General features: G+C 32.8%; 1 protein-coding gene across 34 annotated transcripts in view; it reads right to left on the bottom strand.

The window, feature by feature from the left end:
- Nucleotides 1–14,585, bottom strand: part of SLC4A10 (solute carrier family 4 member 10) — a 428,088-nt gene that overhangs the window by 111,689 nt on the left and 301,814 nt on the right. For 11 of the 34 annotated variants that reach the window (XM_085001241.1, XM_085001266.1, XM_085001244.1 and 8 more), the window contains 3 exons: nt 14,133–14,321; nt 4,575–4,666; nt 3,530–3,619 (listed from right to left, as the gene is read on the bottom strand). In XM_085001241.1, the coding sequence (XP_084857367.1) occupies nt 3,530–3,619; nt 4,575–4,666; nt 14,133–14,321 (371 nt within the window). The remainder of the gene's footprint in view (nt 1–3,529; nt 3,620–4,574; nt 4,667–14,132; nt 14,322–14,585) is intronic. The other 23 variants (XM_085001254.1, XM_085001273.1, XM_085001260.1 and 20 more) reach the window with 3 other exon arrangements.

Here is a 14,585-nt window from a genome sequence, read left to right as displayed (position 1 = left end):
ACTATTATTTTTCCCTAATAGAAACAACAATTATACATTGTTTATATATTGGAATGAAATTTTAAATGAGAAAACAATATTATAAGAAAATCTGTAATTGATAAATGATATGAGTCATATCGATAGTACTTGTTATAACTTTAATGACAAGTTTAAGTTCAACCTGGAAAACTTTCTATAAATGCATTTATTTCTTGACAAATGCCACAGCCTTAACTATTGAAGTCTGTGGCTCAGGCAGGTGGCAGTTATACACATAACTGCTTTAAGATTCTATTTAGTTAAATCAAGGAGTACCTAGTATGATAAAATAACTTAATTTTATAAAAGAAAATGAATGTACCTTACATTATATTTTTTGCATTATATAATACCTAATACATCATTGATTAATATCTGTTATTTAGAAAATGAATTAAAATATACAGAATTTAATTTCAAGATTAGCAAGTTTATCTTTATTTAAAATGTAATAAATTATGGTTAAATATTATTATATCTAGAGTACTCATTATGTTATTCTTGGAGCAACCATATATTTGGGGTAATAGATTATATATTATCTAATTATATTATTATATTATACAATAATATATTATTCTTGAGATAGCTCTATATTTTTGTATTTGTGTTAATATACAATTCATAAAGAGCCTTATTTGGCAATTTAACTACATTTTGAATATAACAAAAGATCATATTTAAGAACCACAATGAAACCTTTTATAAAACTACAAATACCAAGAACAGCTCTGAGGAACTAGATTGAACTGTGTCCCTTAGGCAGATCTCAAGGGAACTTAAATATTTGGAATAAAGAAAGAAATCCTGGAATTCTCTGGTCCTCTGAACAGAATCTTGAGGAAATAATGCTATATACTCTTACAGATCTGGATGCATACTCATGCTTCTGGGGTCATCAGACTTTAATACTAAGAAAGAAAGATGCTTTATTCTGGGCATTTGGTACTTAAGCTGTGGGTAAGAAAGTTATATCTCTAGGAAACACATTTAGACAGAAGATCGTGGTGGAACTGGAAGTGTCTGGACAAGCTACATACTAAGATGTTAAGGAAATTCCAATGGGTATTCAGGGAGAGAGTTTAAGACTTAAGACTACTACAGAAAAGTAGAATTTTTTTTTTTTTTTTTTTTTTTTGTCTTTTTAGGGCTGCACCCACAGCATATGGAGGTTCCCAGGCTAGGGTTGAATCATAGTTGTAGCCCTGGCCTACACCTCAACCACAGCAAGCCAGATCCAACCTGTCGGTGAACTACACCACAGCTCATGGAAATTCTGGATCTTTAACCCACTGAATGAGACCAGGGATTGAACCTGCATCCTCATGGATACTAGTCAGATTGTTTCCGCTGAGCCACAACAGGAACTCCCCAAGAAAATTAATGGAAATTTCCTGGGAAGAAATGGTGTTGTGACACTAACCAGCCAGTGATCTGGAGCAGTTCTCTTAATCTGGAATTCGGGTTTCTCACCTTCCAAATGAGATTTCTAAGGTTTCCTACAATTTCTAGGGTTTAATAACACAACTCTTTATAATATATTTTACACAGTAAAGATTGATGCAGAAGGGACTTATTTCTACATAGAAAATAATGGTGAAAGTTTCTTTAAATCATTTGAAATAAGGAAAAAACCACCAACATTTCGGAAATAATAAAACAGCTAGCTTCTACATGTCAGTTTAAAAAACACAATGCATCTGCTTTTGAAAAGCATTGTAGGAATAAAAAAACTGACAACTCAGATCATATGTGAAAACATTCCTTAAATGAATAAGTTTAATGGGCCTAACCATTGGAAGGGTTAAAAATATATAGTTTGAATGTAGATAGAACACAGGATCAAGTCACATGAAATGAAAAAAGACTTTTTTCCTTAACATCTAAAAATTCTATATGGAGGTTTGGAATCTACATATTAAAACTTAAAATATTTAAATGAACAAAGTAATCTGTAGACTAACTGACAGATTCACTTTGATATATTCACTACCAAACTGAAATCATTAGACTAAAAAACCTTAACTCATGTAACTTGCAAAATCTGGCACTAAAATTTGTTTCCATAGTGATGTATTACATTTGTTCTTTCCAAGCCCCTTCCAGGTTATAAAGTAAAAAGTATTATTTTGTTTAAAAAAAAAAATCCAGAGCAAAAACTTAAATTATATTGAAACTTGTATGATTCATTGAATATATACATTCCAAATATGTTCAAGTCACTAGAGATCCAGTGGAGACCAAAACACATTAAACTCTGTTCTAGTATTTATTTCTGACACAAATATTTCCACTGATATTAATAACAACAGCAACATAATTATAGTAGAAGTACTAGTAGTAGAAGCAGTAGTAGCCACATTCCATAGAATACCTACTATAAGCCTAGCACTCCACCAGGCTCTCTCAATTTTTTACCTAATCGTCACAAAGAAATTATAAATATGTTATTATTATTATTTTACAAACAAGAACAGTGAGAGAGTTCAGAGAACTCTAATATCAGATGGCTTCATAATGCTAGAGTTAGGATCTCATGCACTTTCTCGAAAGCCATGTCCTTTTCTGTGTGCCATTCTCGGACTAGAGTCTGAGGTTGTCCATATAGATGGTTGGCACTGAGTAGAAGGCTCTAGAAATTTAAATTTCTCATTAAAAATTGGAGCAGATTGGGAGTTCCCGTCGTGGCTTAGTGGTAAATGAATCCGACTAGGAACCATGAGATTGAGGTTTGATCCCTGGCCTCACTCAGTGAGTTAAGGATCTAGCATTGCCGAGAGCCGTGGTGTAGGTCTCAGACGTGGCTCGGATCCTGCATTGCTGTGGCTCTGGCGAAGGCCAGCAGCTACAGCTCTGATTAGACCCCTAGCCTGGGAACCTCCATATGCTGCAGAAGCGGCCCTGGAAAAGGCATAAAGACCAAAAAAAAAAAGAAAAAAAAAATGGAGCAGATCAGTGAATTGAAATGCAATAAGAAAGAAAAGGATTAAAGGAAAGAAAAACCTATTTTTCAGGTTTTTTTTAGTTCAAATTGTTCTGGGGAACCTGAAGAAAAGACTGCTGTCTCCAATTGGCAATATTCAGTTTCCTTCAAATGTCCTGAAGTATTTTTAAAGGCTGCAAAGATGGGTTAGACAACTAAAAGCAAAATTAGATAGAAATACAAAATTCAGCATCAAAGGATTACATCCTTTTAAAAAAGGTAAAACGTAATTTATTTAAAAGAATGTGATTTATTATCATTGCTTTGTGCCCTTGTTATACTGCTACCTCCTGCATAAATGACTTCTTATGTCATTGATTTTAAGATATTGCTTCAAATGAAGAACATCAGAAATTAAACATATGAAAGTTTGCAAAAATTTTATTCCAACTTGCAGATGAATGAGGATGTAATGTTTTAAGAAGATATTTTTGGAGCGGAAATGGAATACATTTGAACTGGCTTAATATTTGAATCACATGCCTCCATGAACCCCTTAGAAACAGAGCCCGAGTATGCCCTCACCTCTCTCTCCTGCTGGTGTGGAGGTCCTTTTTCATGCCTCTGTTTCATCCCACATGGACTAGTCTGCCCCTTTTGTTGGCCTCCCAGCCCCTGCACGCATAATTAACAGACTTAAGCTGGTACACCATGCTCCCACAGAGATTCCGCTAGGCACCAGAGGGAGAGCATGCACATGGCTAGACCTAAACCATTTCAGCATTAGCACAGGGATTCTGAAACAGCAACAAAGATCTGATCGCTATTAATCTTCTCAGAAGCTTGATGCAGGCAACTTCCTATACGGCTGCCTCCCATCCCCACCTCCTCCCACGGTTATGGTCATTGCCAGTGCTAAGGATTTTATGAAAAAAATTACTCTGAGTTATCACTTGTTTCAGCCACTCAGATAAAAAGAATTGTTCACTCTCTATTTTTGGTCAATATTGTTCAAGTGTTAGTTTGCCACAGCCTACAATAGCACATGTAGAATGTTAGGAATTTGCTAGGAAAAATCACCTTATTTTCAAACACTCATTATTTTCTTAGAATACATTCAAGTAAATGACTTCATTTAAATTGTCTTCAGTTATATATGTCCCTCAACAGAGTCAGTCTTTATTATGCTTTTATTCAAAACTGCTCAGTCTTACTCTGTTCTAGTGTTTCCTTATGCTGTCTTTCTCTGAATTACAATGAAGCTTTATGTTCTATGATTTGCTTTCCCACAAAATGATTTTGAAAAAAAAAAAAAAAACTAGCAAAAGTTTTAATCACTAAACTTCTGTTAAATTCTCTGTGAAGTCCAGTTATCCTTTTTACTGGAAGAAAAGTATCACACTAAGTGGCTGAAACTGAAGACTATGCATAAATCTTACACATTTGGTTTTGTGACTAGGCAAAACATTACGTGAACTTAAATGCTAACATTATCTATAACAATATCAAGTTTTGACTAAGAAACAAAAAAAATGAGCATGCAAAAAATTGTGCCAACGCCTCTTAAAATGGTTGGTAATTTCTAGTAATAACTCAGTGACTTACTTAAGTGAGAGTAAGAAAAGCTTACCTTGCTAAAGTCAACAGTGCTGTTTTCCCTGCTCACATCGTTTTTATTTTCAACACAGGCTGGAACAGACTGAGGAGAAACAACCTGACCTGCTAAAAGAGATTGTTATTACAGAATACAGACAATTACTTACTAGACATATTGAGTGAAATATAAATTAAACTTGACTAAAATAAGTTTCTTAATGAATTTATGAGGTAAGCATGAAGGATCAATATAAACAGATATATAAATACATTCTTATTTATCAGTTACAGATAGAAATGGGAGAATTCAATCAAGAAAATGTAAATTAATTCTCAGCTTAAAACTCTATAACTAAACATTTATTCTCTAGGAGAAAGAACATAAAAAATTTTACACTATTCATGGTTTGATACATCAGCAAATACTAAATTTTATCCAAAATTAGTGAAAATATACATATACGTTTATACATACATATGACCAGATTAGACATCTAATATGATTTAAACTTAGACTGAAGAATTTAAAATGTAAAGTTGTTTTTTAAAGGGTGAATATCTATCTGAAAAGTATGCAGCATATTTATAGTTTCTCTTGCATCTGAAAATACAAACCAAAGAGAAAAAAATCTTTGCTAATAACTTTTAGAGCTTTCTATATGAGAGGTTCAGATTGTTTTACCCTAACACTGTGAACACTGTGAATATGATGTGTGTCACTATTCGATTGCATAAGCACACAGACCCTGGTCTGCATGATAAAAGATCAATACATTTGAATTGTATTTGTTTTCCATTAATACTAACCAGCAACTTAATTATTTTATAGTCTTTTACTCATTATGATAAAGATTATATTAGTTAAGCGGACAGCAGAGCTGGGAATGTGACAATAGCTAGCAAAGGGAATTATATTTTATCATTCACTAAATGTAAAACATTCTTTTCAATCACAACTTACCTGAACTCTGTTCATATTTAGCAATTAAATGATAGAATTGATGTTTGCTTGATTTCACGTGATCGTTTCCTTCCTAACCTCTCCCCACACTCGTTACTTTTGCTGTAATACAAGTAGTAACAAGCCAGCTTTGAAGCCCTGATCATATTTTGTGAACATAACTCAGTGCTTCCAAACAACTGCTCTTATCTCATCTTAGACGAGACTATTCTCTCTTCTCTCTGCCTAGCTCTTCTACCTGCCTAAATTCCAACTTTATTCAAAGTTTACCTTTAGTCTCATCTTCTCCAATTATTTCAGTATGTGCTTATCTGAATTTCTCTCAACTGCTAGTGAATATATAAATAAAATGTTTTCTTTAAAATTCTCTCCTGAAATCAGAAATTACTAAGTATGACTTAAAACATTAGTAATTTACTTTCAAATATTACTTAAATTTTGCTTTTTGAAATATTAAACCTCTCAGGAGGGGTCATTTATTAATAGGTACATTTTTTATCATTTAAAATTATTATATTGCCAGAGAATAAGAGTCTTCTCGAAATTAAAACTTCTAGAACTTTTAAAGAAGGATATTTCACTGCTTTCACTAAACAAAATAAACACATTTGGTGGACATCTTTAAAATGACTTTTAAAAGCAAATTCACCTTAAACCATGTACACAAATTCTGATTATAGCAAATTCCAAAAATATATATAGATTTTAGAGACATGACAGACTTAAGCAAGCTGCATCAGTTATTTTCATTCTCCCATTTCTAACCGTAGCGTGCAGCTATGATTGTGAACTGTTTATTAACAGCCATTTAATATATCATTCTCAAAATAATAACTCTAATTTTTAAAAAACCTTTTACATAATGCATTTGTGCTACTAACAGATGTCTTCAATCACCAGTTTCACATCATTTCTCCATACTTTCATGAGTTAGAACATTAGATATATTTAAACCTAAATTTATTGAATGTTCTGTAAAATTGAATGGTGAAGTTCAAGGTATGGATAAATTAAAAAGACCATATATCTGCTTTCTTATAATAATGTATTTCATGTGATATAAAACTATATGAAAGCACAATTATTTAACTCATTCAGCAAACACATACAGAGTCAACCCAGTAAAAAATCATCAACTTTGAAGAGATTTACTTGGATAGAAAATACGCTGTAACAAAATTTGAAGAAATTGGTGTTTTCACATATATACTTTAAAAGCAGGATATTTCATAAATTACCCTCAGCTCATGGGATATGATTAAAACATTGGCACTTTATTTCCTCTTGTAAGTATTAATTTATTTTGATTTATTGTTCTATGCTATTCTTCTGAAAATTTCACAAAATGTTACCTCATACAGTTGAAAATTAGGAAGGAATTTGAAAACTCTTTTCTATGAATATTTTAAGTTATGTGGATAATGACCTAGTGGATAGCATTTAACTAGCAAGAGACATACTAGATGATAGCAATTTCCTTGCTAGTTCTAGATTCTAGATATATGCATAAAATTTATGCTAAAGCAGGAAGAAGTCATTAAAACTACCAACCTATGATATGGGACTATAAACCACAAGTTTGATATATCTCTTGTATTTCAGAGATAATAGTTTAATATTAGTAAATATTAATAAATATATTTAATCTCATCAAAGTTTTAAAAGTACTCCAAATTTCTTTTCTCAATATGTATATTAATTTGTTAAAATGAAACAACACATATTAAATGTGTATACTTTCAAGACAGTATCTGAAAACTTGGCAGGATAAGGAAAAATGCATGGGTATTATTGTTTAAAAATTAAACTGACAAGTTTGGCTTGGGTTATTTTGAAAAAATTGAAGCCTATAAGTAAAACTTAAAATTTTACTTGCTAAATCTATATCTGCCTATCTAACTAAAATCTACATATGAATTATAGTCTATTGAACTATTAGAAGTTTCATAAATTAAATAATTTTTATAATTCTGTTATCAACTATAATCTTTTTCTGTCTAAACACTGATTATTTTAGTCTATTTCAGTTATCATGGCTTTTCAGAAGAAAGCGATGGGCTTAGATTTCAAAATGACTTTCATTAACTCAAATAGCATTACCTAAGAAGAAATGGTAAATTCAGGATTTGAAAGTGCATCCCTTATTTTCTCACTGATATCGAAAACAACAGTAGTTCACAGAATGACGATTTTCAGGTACAGGATTTTACATTCAACCAGAAGTAAATATGTTTCTTAATAGGATAACAAAGACCTTGCTAAGATTTTTCCCCTTCCAGGACAAAAGAGTATAAAGTTAGGATTTAGCATTCACATGTATGTGTGGAAGCTTTATGAATGTATTTTTATGATAATTGTCTAGTCAATATGCCATAATGCTTGTGCAAATAAGTGTTTTTGCCTATATATTACCTTCGCTTTGCCCATGGATCACTGTCCATGTTAATACATTCTGTAAGTAAATGTCATCGCAATGTTTAATCACATTATTAGTATATCTAAACTCTGAGACATTAAGGTAATTATCAAAAAAAGACATTTATTAACTCAATGACCCATTACAATCAGGGTAAATTATTTAAAAACTGATGAAAAGTGGCCACTATTATTAACTGGGACATATTCATGACTATTTAAATGTAAACATTTGAGAAACCTAACATCATTCTTATATTTTTACCATATGTGTTTATTTTTCTAAACTTTTAAACTCAAAGAGTTCACCATCTTGAAACCAAAATTCCAATAGTTGTTATACATCTTATCAAAGTGCATATTATATGACGGCAGTCATATTAATGACTGATTGAATTAATTTTCCTTTGAGTAATTAATTGATTTTTTCCTCTGAATCTCCATGTAGGAATCATATATCAGTTAGATAAACATTTATCATAGGCCATGTGTTTTTCCAAGGCAAATCATAAAAGATATAAGCAAGCACAGGATAAAGCCAAGAGTAATTCAAGTGATCTCTGACTAGAAAAATGGAAGTTCTGCCTTTCTGCTTGTTACACCATAAATTTTTCACTGTCCATTGTGAGACTGGCACCATTTTCCTCACCATAAAGTCATGGGAGAGGAATATGAGATTATGCCAAAAATACTATTTTTTGACTTTAAATAATGTCAGGATCGATAAAGCATCTCATTATTGATAAACAACCATAAATATGTTCTCAAAAATTGATTAAAATTATATTACTCACTTAAGTCCTTACTTGTAGTTGTCGTCCTCTTTAAATAGATTATATATGTGTATATATATATATATATATATATATATAAATATTATAAAATGGCAGCTTTTAAATTTCTATTTGGCCAAATTCAAATCAATTGGAGAATAATATACCACTTAAGTATATAATTATTTGCTGCTGCTTAATCCACTGAAAATCATGTGTATAGAAGGAAACTGGGATGAAGACATGGAGGCACATTACTATTAACCTTGAGACCAAGCTGGTTTACACTACCTCAGAAACCTTCAACGCATTTAGAGTACCCAAAGGGTAGAAGATGAGGGAGGTACAGAGATGAGATGAGCCTGTTAGAGACAGACACAAGACAGAGCAAAATAAAGAAATATAAAATGAATGACAAGGTTACATACATGTGTAACAATACATTTATTCATGGGAATAGAAGACATGAAGAAAGGAAGGTTAAATATTAGAAAATGTTGATTAGGTGAGCTAGACTTCAAAAACATGAAAAGTATGCACATCATTAAACTTGGAAAAAAATAGTTAGTAGGCCTGAAAATAATTACTGTAAAATAAGAAACAACAAACTTAAACCCATCAGACTAGAAATATTTTTGCTATTAAGATTTAGTCTTTAGGTTCTAAAACTCAGCAGCAACAACAGTCTCTGAACAGACCCACCAATTGAGTCAACAATATTGTCTTGATATTTTTTGGGGGGAGAAACAATGGAAAATAGTTTATTATGTAATGTTTGATTCTATCATTTGCATGAATTCTTAAGTGTTTTCTCTCAAGTAATTCTAAGAATTATTATTCTAGCTTTTTTTCTTCAAGGTAGAACATTATAAGGGGATATTTATTTATTTATTTATTTATCTTTTTGCTATTTCTTTGGGCCGCTCCCGGGGCATATGGAGGTTCCTAGGCTAGGGGTCCAATCGGAGCTGTAGCCACTGGCCTACGCCAGAGCCACCGCAACGCGGGATCCGAGCCACGTCTGCAACCTACACCACAGCTCACAGCAACGCCGGATCATTAACCCACTGAGCAAGGGCAGGGACCAAACCCGCAACCTCATGGTTCCTAGTCGGATTGGTTAACCACTGCACCACGACGGGAAATCCAATTTTTTAAATTCTCAGTATCTTACTTATGAGACCACAGTGTTTTAAAAATAAAAATGCGTATAAATATATAACACACATAAAACATTGTACATCTGAAAGTAAAAGTACAGCATTTGTAAAAAAAAAAAACTATGAAGCCATAAAACTGATTTTCAAAAGCCATAAATAAAAATCATTCACGATATTAAGCAAATTTTACTTTGTTTGTTTGTTTTTTAGGGCTGTGCCTACAGCACATGGAAGTTCCCAGGCTAGGGGTCAAATTGGAGCCACAGCTGCTGGCCACAGCCACAGCCACACCAGGTCTGAGCCGCATCTGCAAGCTACACCACAGCTCACAGCAATGCTGGAGCTCTAGCCCACTAAGTGAGGCCAGATATCAAACCCGCATCCTCGTGGATCCTAGTCAGGTTCATTAACCACTGAGCCACAAAGGGAACAAGTGTACATTACTTTAAGGGCTGAAATCTCTGCAGGCCAAAAGGGCTAAATCATCCCATCCTTCCAAATCTAAATGTTTTCCAGTCACCTATAGTTTTCAAAGTAGGTCAGGGACCTTCTGCTCTGCAACTCTTATCAAGATCCTAAATAAAATGCATAACTAGACAGTATTCATAATAGGAGATAAAAATGATATGTGAAGGAAATAGAATTATTAGCAAAGGAAACAGAGGAATGAAGGCAGCCTACACCCAAAGAAACTGAATCTCACTGTATATTTTTAATGTAAAGGTTATCACTAGGGCAATAGTACTTTAGAATAGATTTCTAATACAAATGTCTCAAAATATAATTGAATATAAGACCTAAGTGATGAATACACATAGTGATATAATTTGGTTTCTAGATCATTAAAAACAAAAGTCTTATTTTTGTTTTAGAAAGTTCTTCCAGTTTCAAGCAATTATTCACGGTTTTGATATAGCTGAGTACTTTCCACCCACATCCTTTTCAGGGTTCTAATGTTAAAGAAGATATTATTTTTCTATTATTTTTTTTGCTGTTGTTTTGCCAAATTTAACTGTCACTTTTTATTGAAACATCAGAATCAGACATTTAATTCTCACAGTTTTGATGCTTAATGAAAAGTGAAAGTTAAACACAGCATGGTGGCATTAAAAATGCATGGTGAATCCATAGCATCCTGCAATTTAGCCCTTAAGAGAATGTGCAGTATACCAAGAAAAAAATTATACAAAAAAGTAAAGCTAGCATGTTTGGAGGTGTGATTGACAAATTATCACAACTCACTAAGAAAGACATGAACAAAATAGTGCAGACTGGAGGACAGGAGTAAGCAAATCACTAATCTATAAAATGAGGAAGATCCTCATTTGATTGTCACATTAAAATGTCTGACTGTTTAACCCTTGGGACTACAACCAAGGTAGCATGCTCAAGGAACAGCAGAAACTTATCTATGTGGCTGTTTGAGACTTCTCTATTAAGCATCAGTTTGTGAGGAAATTTCAATTGTTTTGCTTCTGAAGTAAAGGCATGTTAAAAAAGAGGGGGGTTGGAATTCCCGTGGTGGCTCAGTGGTTAACGAATCCAACTAGGAACCATGAGGTTGTGGGTTTGATCCCTGGCCTTGCTCAGTGGGTTAAGGATCCAGCGTTGCCGTGAGCTGTGGCGTAGGTCGCAGACGAGGCTCGGATCCTACGTTGCGGTGGCTCTGGTGTAGGCCAGTGGCTATAGCTCCGATTAGACCCCTAGCCTGGGAACCCTAGAAAAGGCAAAAAGACCAAAAAAAAAAAAAAAGAGGGAGTTTATTTCTGTCCTGATGCTTTGGAAGGAAAATGTCTCCTGTTTTCAAGTTTCTAGAAAATTCTCACTCTACTTAATTCCCATTCTATAATCTTAATCTTAAAGTCAGTTTCTTTGCATGAAATATTCTACTGAAGAGATTTTTTTTTAATAATAAGAATATTACTTTTACCCTTTTGGATGTCTTAAAATCCTTTTGTATCTCTCTGTCGTACTGCACAAAAAATTAAATCTCTATTGCATACCTTGAAACAGAACGTCAAATATAAATTTACAACTATGAATTTTGATTTGTTTATCTAAAGTTTATCAGTGTTTAGAGCTCATAAATAGATTGAGAGCCTTAGTAATAAAGGTCTTTCACACTTTTTTTTCACTTCTGGGTAGGAGATTTATTTCTAAATTGGTAAAGTCTATACATATTTTCAGAATTCTTAGCACACATAATTATGCAAAGTATGTGAGGAAGCAAAACAGAGTCACAAGGAGGTGTTATAAGCCTAGGCTTAGAAAACCACTTCTGACAGCATACTCTACAACAATACTTAATTGGATATATGAATCTTATTAGAACTGTTTCCAAGTTTTTATTACCCTAATGTATGCCTCAAAATGATCTGTATGTGTTCAGATAAAGGCTGATTGTACAGATGGTGACAGAATCACTTCGGAACTACTCATATTCTAGTTTTTAGAAAAACTAAGCAATTGCCTGAATAGGACAAAAAGAAAGCCCCCAGAAAATCTTTGTACCTATATGATGAATTATGATTTAAAGCTATAATTCTAATAGGGTCTTTGGAATCATATAGACATAAGTCTATATTCAAAATTAGAAAATATCTGAATCTGTTTTCTTAATATCATATCAAATAAATATTAATATTTAAGTATAATAAAAGTACTATATTTATAATGTTTCAGAATATGAAAGTTTCATCTTGTCATTTTCATACGTAACATATTTTAAAGCAAATTGTGATTTAGAATATGAATATATTTTAAATATTTGATGTAATTCAAAGTAAGTTATCAATCCTCAGAATGTCCAGTGGGATCTACAAACATAAGATGGTATATACCATAAAGTGCTCATAACACTTTTATTGGACTTAATACATGCACAACTATGGAGTCTTCTATATAAAAATAATGACTTACATTCAGTCATTGAAAGGTCTTTAAAAAAATCGAGTATTTTGAAAATCATTTTTTCATGTAGAACTGGTTCTGTCTTCTGAGATAATAGTACATCTAACCATCTTCACTGATTTATTAGAGTATTTCTTCTAGGGAGTTCCCTAGAACTCCCAGGTGGCTCACAGGTGAAGGATTCGGTGTTGTCACTACTGTGGTGTGGGTTTGATCCCTGACCCCAGAACTTCCACATGACACTGGCATGGCCAAAGAAAAATAATAAAATATTTCTTCTATTTGTGTATATTTCATTTAGTAATATGAAAATTGGTAAAAATTCACATAAAAAGCAGAGTTTGAAAAAAAACTCATTTTCATGCATTTTTATTTAAGGCATCTCTGAAGCTTTTGGAAATAGGAGTGAAGTCTACGCTGTAAAATACACATGCTTTAGTCCATTTGTGGAAATCGGAGTCTTTCTAGTAAAACATTTGAAACTACTTTTCATTAATTTGTATCTTTTAAAACTAGGTATTTTTACAGCTGGTGGAAGTATAACAAATTCATATGATCCTCATGATAACTTCATTTTCCTTCACAAATTAATAGAAGGGATAGATGATAACGAGATTTCTAAGGAACTGCCTTAATAAGTGATGAAGAGTCATACGGATGTAACTAGAGAACAGAATACACAGAGAGGTTAAAACAGTCAGAAACCCTGTTTTTGCATCATGATTGCTAAAGGAGTAAATCATGAATGACTGCTAGAAAACAACGGTTGGTGTTGTTGATGTTGGTGTATGAAGATGGTAAGTTTAGTGCCTCTGTGGACATGGATGATATAGTACTGCAAAGAGTAATGAGTCTATAAACTGGAAATCAGGCTGAATATCTGTAGAGACACAATATGCTAGCTGCTCATTTCAATTGTAATCCCTAATAGGATTTGTTGACCATGAGCAACATGAAGCCATTATCTTTTTCCCACAATCACTAAATGTTGATCATTATTCATTTTAACTAAAAGACCTGAAGGCAAAGCACTGCATTGCATTCTCTAGCTATGAGACAAAGATTAAGACTATTTGGGATGCAACTGACATTCAGTTTAGTGCTACATTTGAGTCCATATCTTCTTACTAGATAAAAAGTTTCCCTTGCATTTTTTCATGAGCCTTTCAGGAAACAAATTCTTTGTTAAGATTTCTGCAATTTGATGCTTGAAAATAAAGCCATATACCAATACGAAAAGAAACAATTCTACTATATCAATCTGAATTTTAATAGGTCGTTTTCAAGAAGGATATATGTTAAAGGACTTAGAAGCACTTTGATATTTCAGACAACTATAATAAACAATTAAAGTGTAATAAAGAAACATTTACCATTTTTATCCATGGAATTTGGTTCTGATTGTTTCTTGCCAATATCAGCAAAGGAACGCACAATGGGAATCCTATTGGTAAGCTTTTTCTGATTCTGGTGGTGATGCTGTTTCATCAATGCCTCATGGACTCTGTGGCGTACATCCTCATTGAGCTGACCTGAGCTCACTTGTTGGTCAAGGACCATATCTGAAAAGTGAAGGCAGAAAGAAGATAAGCACAGCTTCCCGGTGGTGTGCCAGTAGTGAAACACTGAGTCCAAATATGTATACCCTAGATATTATTCATCTTAAAATAGGATAATAGTATTCCTATAATATTTATCTTAAAATAAGAATGAATTCCTTTAAAAATTTCTGCATATAGTCCTAGAAATAGAAGTTTATCTTTCTTTGTAGAAATGTTGCACAAGAAACACTTGGGAAGATTTACATTACAGACTATTTATTGTAA

Source organism: Sus scrofa, chromosome 15 (assembly GCF_054392235.1).
Source record: "Sus scrofa isolate SSC_HxYL_T2T_F1_AM1 chromosome 15, Sscrofa_HxYL_maternal_Yorkshire_Landrace_v2.0, whole genome shotgun sequence".
NCBI lineage: Eukaryota > Metazoa > Chordata > Mammalia > Artiodactyla > Suidae > Sus > Sus scrofa.
The sequence above is the reverse complement of the archived record's forward strand: the minus strand, read 5'-3'. Positions and strand labels throughout refer to the sequence as shown.